Here is a 13,078-nt window from a genome sequence, read left to right as displayed (position 1 = left end):
TATATAATATGTATAAATTTACTACACTTATAACAAATGAGGTTATAATTATCGTTTATTATTTATAAAGAGAACCTAATTTGTTTACTAATAGTCCTTGTTAATTTTTTGACGAGCTAAGTTTAAATTGAGATTCAAGACTCATCTATAAATTGATCAAATCAAGTTTAAATATAGTAAATCTCGATCCAATTCAATTCGATTGAAACGTACAATTTTATTTTGGGGTGGGGGGGGGGGGGGGGGGGGGCATCTAGCAAACGTGCAACGTGAACTTGGTTTCAACATGGTTTGTAAATATAGGAATTTATTATATTATATTATATTATTAGGGGTCCCATGGCCATGGGGATGGTAAGTACGCCAGGCAAACGTGACGCGTGGTAGCATCACGTCAAACCCCCAAACCAGAAAACCTAACAAGTGGATCCGCAAAATCAAGAATCAATCGAACAAACAAACAAACAAGCAAGCAAAGGCCAAAGCAAAAGCGCGAGCCTAGCCTCCTCTCTGAAACAGTTGTGAAGACCAATCGCAGCGGGGACAGCAATAATAATGTTTCGTTCAGCGGGGAAGCGGTTGCTCCTCGTACCGCCGTTGTTGCGCAGCCAAATTTCTCGATTTCCAATTTCAATGGTACCAAACTACTCCTCTCGTTTTTCTTCTCACACGTTCGCTGATCAAAGCCCCAGAAATTGTAATAGTCCCCATAATCCGCAACCTCCGAATTCTTCCGACTCATCCGAAGCTCACCGCCAGACCCCTCGAGCAGCTGATTACGAGGACGAGCAAGCTCGAGTCCTCAGCGTCTCCCTTCGCCACGTGGTCTGTAATTGTTCCCTCAGCTCTCGCAGTTTCGGCTCTATCTTTCTTTCTAATTTACCTATTATCTTACCTGCCTTCTTTACACACGCCCAGAGAACCACACGTATATGTATACCCGGTTTTTATAATGCTACCAATTACGGATTCTTAATTAGCTTTCTAGAGTTAAGAGTGCGTGCGTGTGTTTCGATATCAATAGAGTGCTAGATCGATTTTCCAAATCTTTTAGTGGGTGCTTTGCTTTATTTTGTGGCTAAATATCTCTTCTTTTCCGTGGCAGTTCATCTCCCTTGCTTTTGCTATGTCTTGTTTTTTGTTTCTTTCATGCATTATTAGCTATTCAGTATGTACTTTCAGCCAAGCATTGCTTGATTGACGGAAGGAAATATCTGGATGCTTAATTATTGTATTGGTGTCATTTGTGAGACTGATGCCCTTGAAAGCTTTCGGTAATGTTTTTTTTTTGTTTATCATTCAATACACGTTTAACCAGTCCATGGTATGATTTCCACTGTGAACTTTGTTGGGCTAATTTTGGGAATTGATGTGTGTCTTGCTTCGTATGTGGACTAAAATTAGGTTCCTTGGAGATATTTAGGAGCTTGCATGACAATGACATATTGAAATTTTAGCAAAACTAAGTTGGTTTATCATATGGGTAAAATAAAATGAGCTGATTCAATTTCCGTAAGATGCTTAGGTTCTGTTAATAGACTGCACGTAGTTTTCTCTTGATTATATACACATTTGTTAGTTGACTTTTGTTGTTTCAGCCTAGGTTGGGATGGAGTGAAGCAGCCATGATTGCTGGTGCAAGAGAGGCTGGTGTTTCACCTTCTATAGTTGGTTCTTTCCCTAGGAAAGAAGCTACACTAGTAGAGGTACAGTTGCCTTTTTGGTGGTTAGTTTACCAAAACTGTGGTATTTGGACTGCTTATTCTGCTAGATTACTTAAAATCTTTCTAACAGCTCATATGGTTCATATGTAAGTGGTCGTGATTTCTGCTTTAATCTTCATGCCTTGTTCTTTTGTATCCTTTTGAGTTAAATATTAAAAGTTTAAGATAGAAATGGTTAAGAGACTGAAGAATAAAGTTAGTGAAACTTATTGAACAGTTATAAGAGTGGTTGTTATCAGCATTATGGAATTACATGAGTTTGATGATACTTCATTTTCTTTCACTACTTTTCTCTTTTAATCTGTTACAGTTTTTCATGGATGAGCGTTTACAAAGGCTTATTGATAGAATTGAATCGCATGAAGATTTGAGGAACTTGATACCCAGTGAATGCATCTCAAAGCTTGTTCGCATGCGCTTAGAAATGCAGGTCCCCTACATATCTAAATGGCCTGAAGCACTTAGCATCCAGGTGCCAATTTCGGCAACCTTTTCTTCCATCATTATTTCATCTAGTGCAGCCTAAATACTAGAAAATTTACTGGGAAACTGCTTGCTGCTCAGGCTCAACCACAAAATTTTCCGACTAGTTTTAAGCAACGAGCCATGCTGGTTGATGAGATCTGGCATGCTGTTGGTGATATGGCCACTGATGTTGACTGGTATGTGAAGCGTACAGTTCTTGGAGCAATATACTCAACAACTGAGGTGTACATGCTAACTGATAGTTCACCAGGTTTGTTTTCTTTACAATTTTTGTACAGTCGTAAGACAGACCTTCCAAGTGGATTGTCACATTCTGCCCCAATTTTGCCCAATGGGGGTTTGGATTAGGCAAAACCCTTCTTGGTGTTGTATATTATGTAAAGTGTGTATTATACCCTAGAGAATTCTAGAAAGTTTTAGAATGTTCCAGGATACCCCGGAAGGTTCTAGAAGACTCTAGAAATGTGTAGATTAGCCTAGAAAGGACTTGATTAGTCTGGAAGGTTCTAGAACACCATGGAACCTTATAGGGGTGTGTAGAATATTCTAGAATATAGTAGAAGTGGTAGAAGTTTCTGGAGGAGGGATAACCACCGTAGGATCAAATTGATCTCCACCATCCATTGAGGAGGTGGAAGGCTATAAATAGGACTAGGCATTCATTTGTAGGTAGGAAGCCAAATTAGAAGTCTTGTAAAGCATTCTTTAAAACAATAGAAGTTCTTTGCTTTCCAAGCTTCCTTTCAAGTGTTCTTCCTTTGTTTCAACATTCTCTCTTACCTTCTAAAGTTCTTTAGCTATATTTATAGCTTGTTTGGAGGATAGGCTGACTTGGTTGCAACAGATTGCAACTAAGTGTCACACGATCATCGGTAAAAGGCCAAGTCCGTGACTGGATGCATCAGCCATCCATGATCTCAAGCCTGTCTGACTGAATATTTTCAAGAAATTGATGAGCACGTTCTCATTTTTGTGAGAATCTCATGGATAGAATACTTTCTACTAGTCTTTTAAATGCTGGGTCATGCAAATTTAAAGCAAAATTGACTTCTGTCATTTTTGAAATACGTAAAGAAAAATGCTGGCAAAGAGAAGGGAAGCCATTATGCTTTCGTTTTCTTGCCTGCTTGTTCCAAGAGGTGCTTCCTTGGTATTAGAGTACATGTGGTAGCATAGACATAGATGCGTTATTTTTGTGACGTATAATAACATAGGCCCTTGTCTACATGACAGTGAAGGCCTCATATTCTTGTTCATAATTGGCATGCCAAATTTTTGCAGAATTTCAAGATACATGGGCTTTCTTGGATGGGCGAGTTAAAGATGCATTTGATCTGAAAAAGAGCATTCAAGAGGTATTCTCTCTTCACCAGTATTTCTCATAATGGAATACTGTATATGGAATGCTTGGGATTTGATGGTCATGAGCTCTGAAAGTGGCTGAAATTTGTAGGGAAAATATCTGGTCGAAGCTGTTGGTGCTGGAATGGGAAGCTCTTTGCAAGGATTCATGAGTACAGTTTTCAGGTCTAATGTTAATGGTGGGACAACCTGAGAGGTTTCACATTGCCAGCGATGTCCATATACCGAATGGTGATCCAAAATAATTCCCTACCCCTCAACCACAGGAAAAAAAAAAAATCAATCCATTTTGAATTGCTTTGAATTGGTTGTGAGACTGGAAGGCTGCTGTACACTGATATTATCCCTGAGAATTAATTATTTGTTTTCCTAAATTTTGTTCTTTGGGTACATAAACATTGAAACGGAAGCACGTGAGAAAAAATAGCAGTGAATGGGTTGCTCGAGATTATTTTGTTCTTTTGGTTGTGTTATTAGTGAACCCATCACGCGCACCGTCGTCTAGTCGGTCACCTTCGTCGTTACCGGTCCGCCGCCTGACACCTCCATTGTCACCATCAGTCACCTTCGCCACTAATTGCGCCGTCCTTTTAACGCCCACTACACCTATTTGTCGTGTCACCATTCCTCAAATCTAACTTATGATAGATATATCTATCACGACACCATATCTCAAATCTAACTTATATAATAAGACATAATTTTTATTTTTTAGATTACGCGCAATCACTCACATCCCTTATTAAACTCGTCCCAAAGTTATCATCAGGGAGGTAAATCAGGGATGTGTTCGGGTGGTTAGGGGTTTTTTTTTATTTTATTTTTTTAAACTGTGTCCATTGACACTTACCAAGGACTACTTCCACAATTTTTTGAAAATGTCTCAAGAGAGACATTTCAGGATCAATTTCTGAACATTTAATGGCTGAGATTAAAATTATCTCGCCCACAGCAGCCATTTCAATGTCTCTCTCCCCCTCCTTCCCATTCGTCCCCGTCTCCAGTCCCTCTCTCTCTTTCTCTCCCCCCTTCTCTCTCTCTCTCTATATATATATATAGATATATAGAGAGAGTAATGGAGTCTGAAGTAGAGAGTAGGGTGGGCTCAGGGCAGGGGCGGATCCAGGAATTTAGGTTGGGGGCTGAAATTTTAAAAAGTTAATGTAATAAAATTCTTATATAACTAAAAAGTCAATATAACAAATTTTCATTAAACTTGACCTCAGCGAGGTTTTGAAACAAAAAATTTATCTACAACAAAATCTATATCTATTGTAAGAGCAAGTTCTCTTTCAATGTAGAGTGTCATACAATTAGTAAGGAAGTCGTCATCCATTTTGTTACGAAGTGTTGTCTTCAAAAGTTTCATTGCTGAAAATGTCCGCTCAGTAATTGCGATAGAAACAGGTAATGTCAATACAAGACGAATCAATCTAGTTATCATAATGTATGTATCTGACCTTCCACTGTTGGTCAACTCCTGGCACAATTCAACAAGTGTAGATACTTAACTTTGGTCAGCAATCACATCATGAACATAATACTTCAACTCATATTCTAAAGCACAAATATCTTGACTGCTAAAATCTTCAGGATAGAATTTCTTTACAAGCGTACAAATATCATCACTATTGAATGATTCAAATGAATTTTTAGGATCCAAAACCACACTGAGAGAAAGGAGTTCTATTGATTTATCATTAAATCATGTACTTAACTCCATCAATACGAAATCTATTGATTCATTGAAAACATCAAAATGATAATGATGCTCAACTGTAATCTCATCACTACAACGACCAATCATATATGAAGAATCTAGATCCGGTATGTGAATGTTGTGTCTTGAACAAAAATCTTTTACTTCTTGAAGAAACACTTCCCAACCTTCTTCTCTCAATTCTTGAAAGATAAGTTTCGCAGTAAAAATAAATCTCATAGCAACCAAAATGTCTAGTGATTTTTTTTGAAGGGCTTGACAAAGAACATTAGTTATTCTCATAATTTTGTGCATTAAAAGCAAATTGAACACAAATTCAAAACATGCAAAGTGTCTATAAGCGCCATGAACTTCAGCTCGAGAACTTGCTTTTGAACAATGAACTTTAAGATATTCAAGCATCTTGCAAGTTGCAGAGTACATGCTTATCATATTTTTTATAGAATCATAATGAGAACTCCAACATGTTGCTCCAGCACGTTGCAAATTACCTATTTGATTGGCTCAAATTCCAGACTCACGCTCTCAAATACTCAACATATGCTCAACTTCTTGTTTTTGAGCATTTTGCAGCTTACTAATGTGCTGAGAAGAAGAATTAATAATATTGACAACATTATCCAAATGAGAAAAGAATTCCCAAATAACACTGATATCCTTAGCTGTAGAAATCAATGCCAGTTGTAACCTGTGTGCAAAGTAATGAACATAATATGCATATGGATAATCTCTAAGAAATAAAGCTTGAAGTCCATTCTAAGTACCACGCATATTATTAGTACCATCATATCCTTGACCTCTCATTTTGCTAAGTTGAAGGTCGTGTTGAGCAAGAATATCAGATATCTCATTTTTTAGGTTTAATGACGTGGTGTTACTAACGCTTTCGATTGCAAAAAAATGTTCTATCAAAATACCACAACTATTCACAAACCTCAAAATAATGGCCAATTACTCTCGGTTAGATTCATCTTTTACTTCATCCACAAGAATACAAAAGCATTCATCTCCAACATCCTCATGAATACGTTGTGGAGTATTCGGTTAGATTCATCTTTGCCTCTTCTCTTTGATATCCAGATACGTTGTGGGGTATTTGGATGTGTAACGCCCCACTTTCCCAAGCGCGTTATAACTTGGGACAATTTCGGGACAATAAAATTTTCTTTCAAACACTAAAGCTAAACCACATCATTCCTCGAATCCGTCCCAGAATTCCCATACATTAATCTCGAAAGAGAATCATTATACACATCAAATGCGGAAGCAAAGATCGAAACCTGATATCTTAACATTAATCATAAATAAATTCTTATATCTTCAACATTCCTCAAAACGTTCAGAATCTAAAGTAGCAAAACTTAAATACATAGGCTACGTTACATACATTTCTTTTATCATGCACTCTGCTAAGTGCCATTTCATACCTCATTCATCCTCGTATCTGCTACACTCTCCATCTGGAACATTTGAATATTCCAAGGGCAAATCCCAAGTTAGATGATGAATTATCTAAGTAAGGGTATATAATGTTATATCATGTGTGTATGCAATGTCTTTCATCGTAGGTGTCAACTGCACTCCTCATATTATCTACCATTCTTACAGCCATTTCTTTCGAAGCAGGGGTGTCTAGGGGCACCCTTGGTAGCGATGTCAGTTTGTACTCCTTACGGCCTCAATGCACATGATCAATGATACCAACGTGTACATATATATTTCATAGTCATGTCATGTATGTAGTCTACGTGATGGATACTGATTAGTGGTTAATTTTGTAAAAATTTTGTTATAATTATACCCTTCTTTCGATCTTAAATATGGTTTAAATTAGATATTAATATATATTTTATGGTTATATGTAAATTTAAATTGAAAGATGAATGAAATGAAGTTCTAAAGTAAATAATAATAATATATAAAATTATATATAATACATATATATCATTATATGCATGCATGTAATATATATATAATATAATCTAATATATATATGTGCCATGTGTAATACATATATATAATATATAATTTATTAATAACATTAAATTATTTTTATTTTTTTTAGGCATGAAGAATTCAAGCCCATGAAGACTTAAAGTCCATGAAGAATTCAAGCCCATGAAGACTTAAAGTCCATGAAGAATTCAAGTCCATGAAGAAATCAAAGCCATGGAGAAATCAAGTCCATGAAGAAATCAAACCCATGAAAAATTAAAGTCCATGAAGAATTCAAGCCCATGAAGAATTAAGGCCCAATTTGAGCAACCCATGGAAAATATTATTTGGAGAAGGCCCAAGGATTATTTTTAATCCTAATGAAGATTAAAAACCAATTTATAGAAATCTATTTTTATTTTTTATGTGAGAGCTTTATTAGGTGTGTTTTTTAGCTAAAATCCATTTAACTATTAGGTGGATATTATAGCTAAAATCCATTTAACTTTATGAGTGCTTTATTAGGTATGTATTTTAGCTAAAATCCATTTAATATTAGGTGTGTATTATAGCTAAAATCCATTTAACTTTAAGTGTGTGAGTGCCCATTAGATATAATTATGTCTAATTGAATAATTGAAATTGTGTGGTTTGTATTGCATCTTATGGCCTATAAATAGCTCACTTGATTGCATTTGTAAGTGTGATTATTATTCTTGAATAAAAGTTTAGTTGTTTCCTTATAATTCTCTCTTTGAGAATTGTTCTTGTTCTTTCTTATTTTCTTTAGTACTTTCTCTTATAATCTTACTTTTTTTTCTTTCTTCTTTTAAATTCTTATGTCATTTATTATTACTTTATTATTCACCGCCTAAATGGCCGGTTAATTTGTGCCTTTAAATTTCTGTAATTTTAATTCTTGTCATTTAATTATTCACCGCCTAAATGGCCGGTTAGTTTATGCTTTTAAATTTCTGCAATTTTAATTCTTGTCATTTAATTATCCACCGCCTAAATGGCCGGTTAGTTTATGCTTTTAAATTTCTTGTCATTTAAATTCTGTTATTTAAATTACGTCATTTAAATTTCTGTCAATTAACTTTTAAATAAAAATGAGTAGTTAAATCTAATCTTGGGTTAAGGCAAGGACAGTGTCCAATGCCAATGATTCCCAAAGAAAGTTGCGCTTTAAATAAGTAACATTAATTTAAATTTCAGTATGAGTGTGTATTAATTATTAAAAAATCACTAGGTTTGGATTGGAGCGTAAGCCTAACTTAGAACTTTCATGCCATGTATGAGAGTTACTAGAACTGGAAACGCTATCATACCCAAACCCGGATGATTAATTTAGTTGTTTTGTATATTAATTGTAATTGGATTTATGGTAGTTGCTTAAATTAGAATCCTGCATATCATGTATGGGGATTGCTTAACCTAGAACTATCATCATCTCTAATTGTATTTAATAACAAACCCTCATATCTGAAATTAAATTAATGTTGCTAATCTTATATGCTAAAATTTGGGAATCAACGGGTTGGTACTGAAATTGTCTTAACTCAAGCACTATCCAAATTCATATTTTTACGTTTAATGTTTATTTCAATTTTTGCCTTACTTTATTTTCTAGTATCTGTTGTCTAAAAACAAAACCATAAAAAATCTTGTTGTCAATTTGTCCAAATGCGTGTGCGTGTGTGTGACATTCTTTTTCTTTTGCCATAAATAAATCTCTCAGTGGACGACCTGGATTCATCCAGAAAATATAAATATAAATTTGGACTACAACTGCACTCGTACACTGGCGAGTATAAACCTCTCACTAAAATAAAAAAAATATAAAAGTTTTATTATGATTTGTTTTTATTGTGTTTTAATTGCAGGGTGAGAGTGCAGTCAGATACATATCAGAGAATGTTAATATTATGAAAACATTCATGAGGATCGGGTTTTTTAAACATAAATCACTTACAATCAAGCATTTTTCATAAAACTAACTTTAATTGGGAAGTACCACTTATCTTCTCAAGCTTATCGGGCTACCTCGATATTCGTGCCTTGCCTCGTACATCGCCTTGATTTGTGTGCCAATCTCAAAATTTGCACAAGTCACTTCAACTTAAGTCTCAAAGCATCATAATCACCATAATTATTTAAATAAATATTAAAACCTATTTTTTCATAATTTCTTACATGTTTTTTAATTTTCTCTCTATTTCTTTCTATTTTTTCCTCAATAAATACAAACTAAATATTTCTAAAATATTTTCTCAAATATTTCATCACGAAAATTCATAAAATAATATTCTTGAATTTTTAGAATTTTCTAGAAAATTTTACTTACCTTAACTTAGCATCTTCGGTTTTCTTGGTATGCGTGCCACATCCTCGAAACGCGTGCCTGGGCCATTTTTCTCTCCAAAATCTCCGCGATATTACTGAAACATAATTTTCTATTTTTTAGAATTTTTCTAGAATTTTTCCTATCATTTTCCTATTTTCTTTTCTTTCTTCTTCTTCTTTTTTTTTTTTCTTCTTCTTCTTCTTTTTCTCCTCCTTCTTCTTCTTCCAGCGCACAGGGCCTTCGCCATGCGCACAGGATCGAGCTCCGCCGCCCTACCTTCCCGCGCCCGCCAGCCGCCACGATCGCCTCCGCCGACCTCCCCAGCCGCTATGCTGCAGTTGGCAGCCATTCACGGCCTCTGATGGCCACAGCTGGTTGCAACCTTACTGTAACTGGTTGCAGCCATGGCTTCCATGGCCGTGCTCGCCCCATTTGGCTACCACTGCACGTCTCCTCGAGCTTCCTCGCGCCACAGCCACGCTGCACCATGCCCGCGACCACGCCCCCTGACTTGCGATGCCTAGCTCACTACCGCGGCTGCCATGGCCGCAGCCCACCTTCTTTCCAGCTTTCTCTCTCTCTCTCTCTCTCTCTCTCTCGAGTTGCCCAGCCCAAGCTCGATCTCCCTCCTTCTCCTTCTCTCTCTCTCTCTCTCACCAAGCCCGAGCTCCCTACCCCTTCACTCTCATTTTGGCTGCTATTTATAAGCTCCCCGTCGCTCCCTCACTGCCATGTCGTATGACACTCAACTTGCTGTCATGGATTTGCAGAGGTGTGAGATTTGTGCAAATCGCAGATGCAAAAGCACGGCTAATTTACAGGGCAAGGGGATGGATTTGCAGGCGCCTCTACGTACATACATATATATATTTATATATCATATATTACATTAATATATATAAAATTATGCATTAAATCCCAATTTCCCTCATAATATCACTTGGGTCATTTTCTTATTTCAACTATGCCCTTAAACTTCAAATTAATTTGCATTACAATACTGAAAATCCACAATTAAAAATCCAAATCTTAGCTGAAAATGACGATTTCGCCCCAGTGTTCTCACCGGGCTATCGTTTAATCCCGAAACCACTGAAGGGTTGCTCATTACGCAAAATCGGAGCCCCCTAGGGTTCCGTTGATTTTTCGGGAGTTTCCTACAACGATTCGGTTTTACAGTCTAAATGGTAGCTGCATTTTAGTTGTACCGAAAACTGTTCCCGATCCGATTTCTTTCGATACCATAAATCCTAACTTAGAACACATATCGAGACCATATTATTTTCCTTAGACAATTTCACTCCGAGCCATTCCCTGTAGTTGATTCGATACTTATAACTGCTATTAAGCCAATTTTTCAGAATTCTAACCTTATCAAAATTACGTGGCAACCTCATACGAACATGGGGTTTTACAGGATGTGTTGCGCGAGTCTTGTGTCTTGTATCTGGATGCTTCATTGACGCATCTGGATGAGGCTTCATTAATATCCGGATATGTTGTGTGTTATTCGGATGTATCTTCTTTGGATTTTTCTCTTGTATCCGGATATGTTTTGTGAGGCTATCCGGATATCTATCTTGGTAGCTTCTTCATTTGTATCCGGATGCGCTGAGGGACATCCGGATGCAACATCTTCATATCCGGATGTGCTGAGTAACATCCGGATGCGACATCTTCATATTCAGATGGCCTTGGATGATCATCCGGATGTGCTGAGTAACATCCGGATGCTCTCTCTCCACACACCCAGATATGACTTGGATCACTTACGCAAATTGCATGGCTTAGGCACAATTTTGATAAGTCCTTGCAAAAATAAATAAACATGCCAAATTATCATATTTATTAGATAGAAAATGGATAAAAATATGATAATATTTGACATATTTAACCACTAATCACACCCCCCCAACTTGAATATTGCTAGACCCTTAGCAATTTAAATTCTTTCCTGGGTTATGCTTAACCACAAACTCAACCTGGGTGATGAATTTTCCACTGTGGGTCACAAAAGTGATATGATACGTAATTTCACCCATACAACAAAACTTACTCATTAGGCAGTTGCTAGCCGGCATGTAATCTAAACATTATGTTGATTCAATCATCTTTTGATTTTTATGCCACTAAACAAATGAGCAATTGTGGGTCACCCACTGCATGCAAAATATTAATTTCACAACTTACACATTTCTGTTATATATATATATATATTTAAATCAGAGAGGTGGAGGCAATCATACATGAGCCAATGATGTAATTAACAACACAAAAGTGAGCACAAAATTCCTATTGCAATGAACAAAAATGCATCAAAGTTGTAAACAAATCAGAATTAATCCATTACAAAATATAATTAAATGGTCCAGAAGAATTAATCAACACAAAATCATGAGGTACTGGGCAGTGGAGCTAGGAAAATGAGAGAGAAAACGGTTGGTTCTTGAAATGAAATGACACGAAGTCGTCGGATTAATCATTGGCCCAGCTGTTAACCAATTCACGTAGTCTCTTTTGTTCTTCTTTGACTTCCTGCAACTTTGAAACTATCATGTCCTGCGGAGTATATGCAAATACATTTCTTCTTGCCTGCTCTACATTTCTTGCATTAGTTTGCACAACCCCTCAATAGACTGTCCATCTCTCTCACTCGTGGCTGCTTGAGGATCAGTTTCCAATCCTTCTGATGGGTCACCCTCTTTTTGCACTGGATTTTCACTCATTTTTAACTGTCCCACACTCCTATGTGCTGAGGCTAAACAGATTCGTGCCATCAGATTAATTATTTCAACCCCTCTCTTTTCCTTAACTCCGTTCTTTACTAAGAATCACGTGATAAGCCCACTGAAGGGTAACCCACCGCTCCCAGATGGGGTCCGGCCAGCTAAATCAATGATATGAAAAATATGTTTGGCCAAATCCACATGCACTCCCTTCAAAAGCTTCCCAATAAACATAGCCTGATCAACAAATACTGATGACACATATGCCTGGCTGCACTCTCACCCTGTAATTAAAATACAAAACAAAACACAATAAAAATTTTATATTTTTCTTTTCTTTATTTTGGTGAGAGGTTTATACTCGTCAGTGTACGAATGCAGTTGTAATCCAAATTTATATTTATATTTTCTATATGAGTTCAGATCATCCACTGAGAGATTTATTTATGGCAAAAGAAAAAGATGTCACACACACGCACACGCATTTGGACAAATTGGCAACAAGGGTTTTTTATGGTTCTTTAGACAACATAAAGTAAGGCAGAAATTAAAATAAATACTGAACGTGAGAATATGAAATTATATAGTACTTGGGTTAAAACAATTTCAGCACCAACCCGTTGATTCCCAAATTTTAGCAGACAAGATTAGTAACATTAATTTAATTTCAAATATGAGAGTTTGTTATTAACTGCAATTAAAGATGATGATAGTTTTAATTTAAGCAATCCCCATACATGATATGCGGGATTCTAGTTTAAGCAACTACCATAAATCC

General features: G+C 36.4%; 1 protein-coding gene across 1 annotated transcript; it reads left to right on the top strand.

Annotated features, from left to right (window-relative positions):
* The first annotated feature begins 401 nt into the window (after positions 1–401).
* Positions 402–3,946, top strand: LOC127805505 (uncharacterized). The gene is made up of 6 exons (XM_052342265.1): positions 402–825; positions 1,599–1,706; positions 2,035–2,196; positions 2,289–2,460; positions 3,492–3,565; positions 3,664–3,946. The coding sequence occupies exons 1-6, from the start codon at positions 556–558 to the stop codon at positions 3,763–3,765; spliced, it is 888 nt and encodes a 295-aa protein (XP_052198225.1). The 5' UTR covers positions 402–555; the 3' UTR covers positions 3,766–3,946.
* Positions 3,947–13,078: the final 9,132 nt, after the last annotated feature.

The sequence above is a fragment of the Diospyros lotus genome, chromosome 7 (genome assembly GCF_014633365.1).
Source record: "Diospyros lotus cultivar Yz01 chromosome 7, ASM1463336v1, whole genome shotgun sequence".
NCBI classification, from domain to species: domain Eukaryota; kingdom Viridiplantae; phylum Streptophyta; class Magnoliopsida; order Ericales; family Ebenaceae; genus Diospyros; species Diospyros lotus.
Note: the sequence above shows the minus strand (reverse complement) of the source record. Positions and strands in the feature narration are given on the sequence as shown.

Coding starts and splice junctions, on each gene's coding strand:
- LOC127805505 (XM_052342265.1), top strand. CDS start 556: ATGTTTCGTTCAGCGGGGAAGCGGTTGCTCCTCGTACCGCCGTTGTTG. Junction 826..1,598: donor GCGTCTCCCTTCGCCACGTG/GTCTGTAATTGT, acceptor TTGTTGTTTCAG/CCTAGGTTGGGATGGAGTGA. Junction 1,707..2,034: donor AAGAAGCTACACTAGTAGAG/GTACAGTTGCCT, acceptor AATCTGTTACAG/TTTTTCATGGATGAGCGTTT.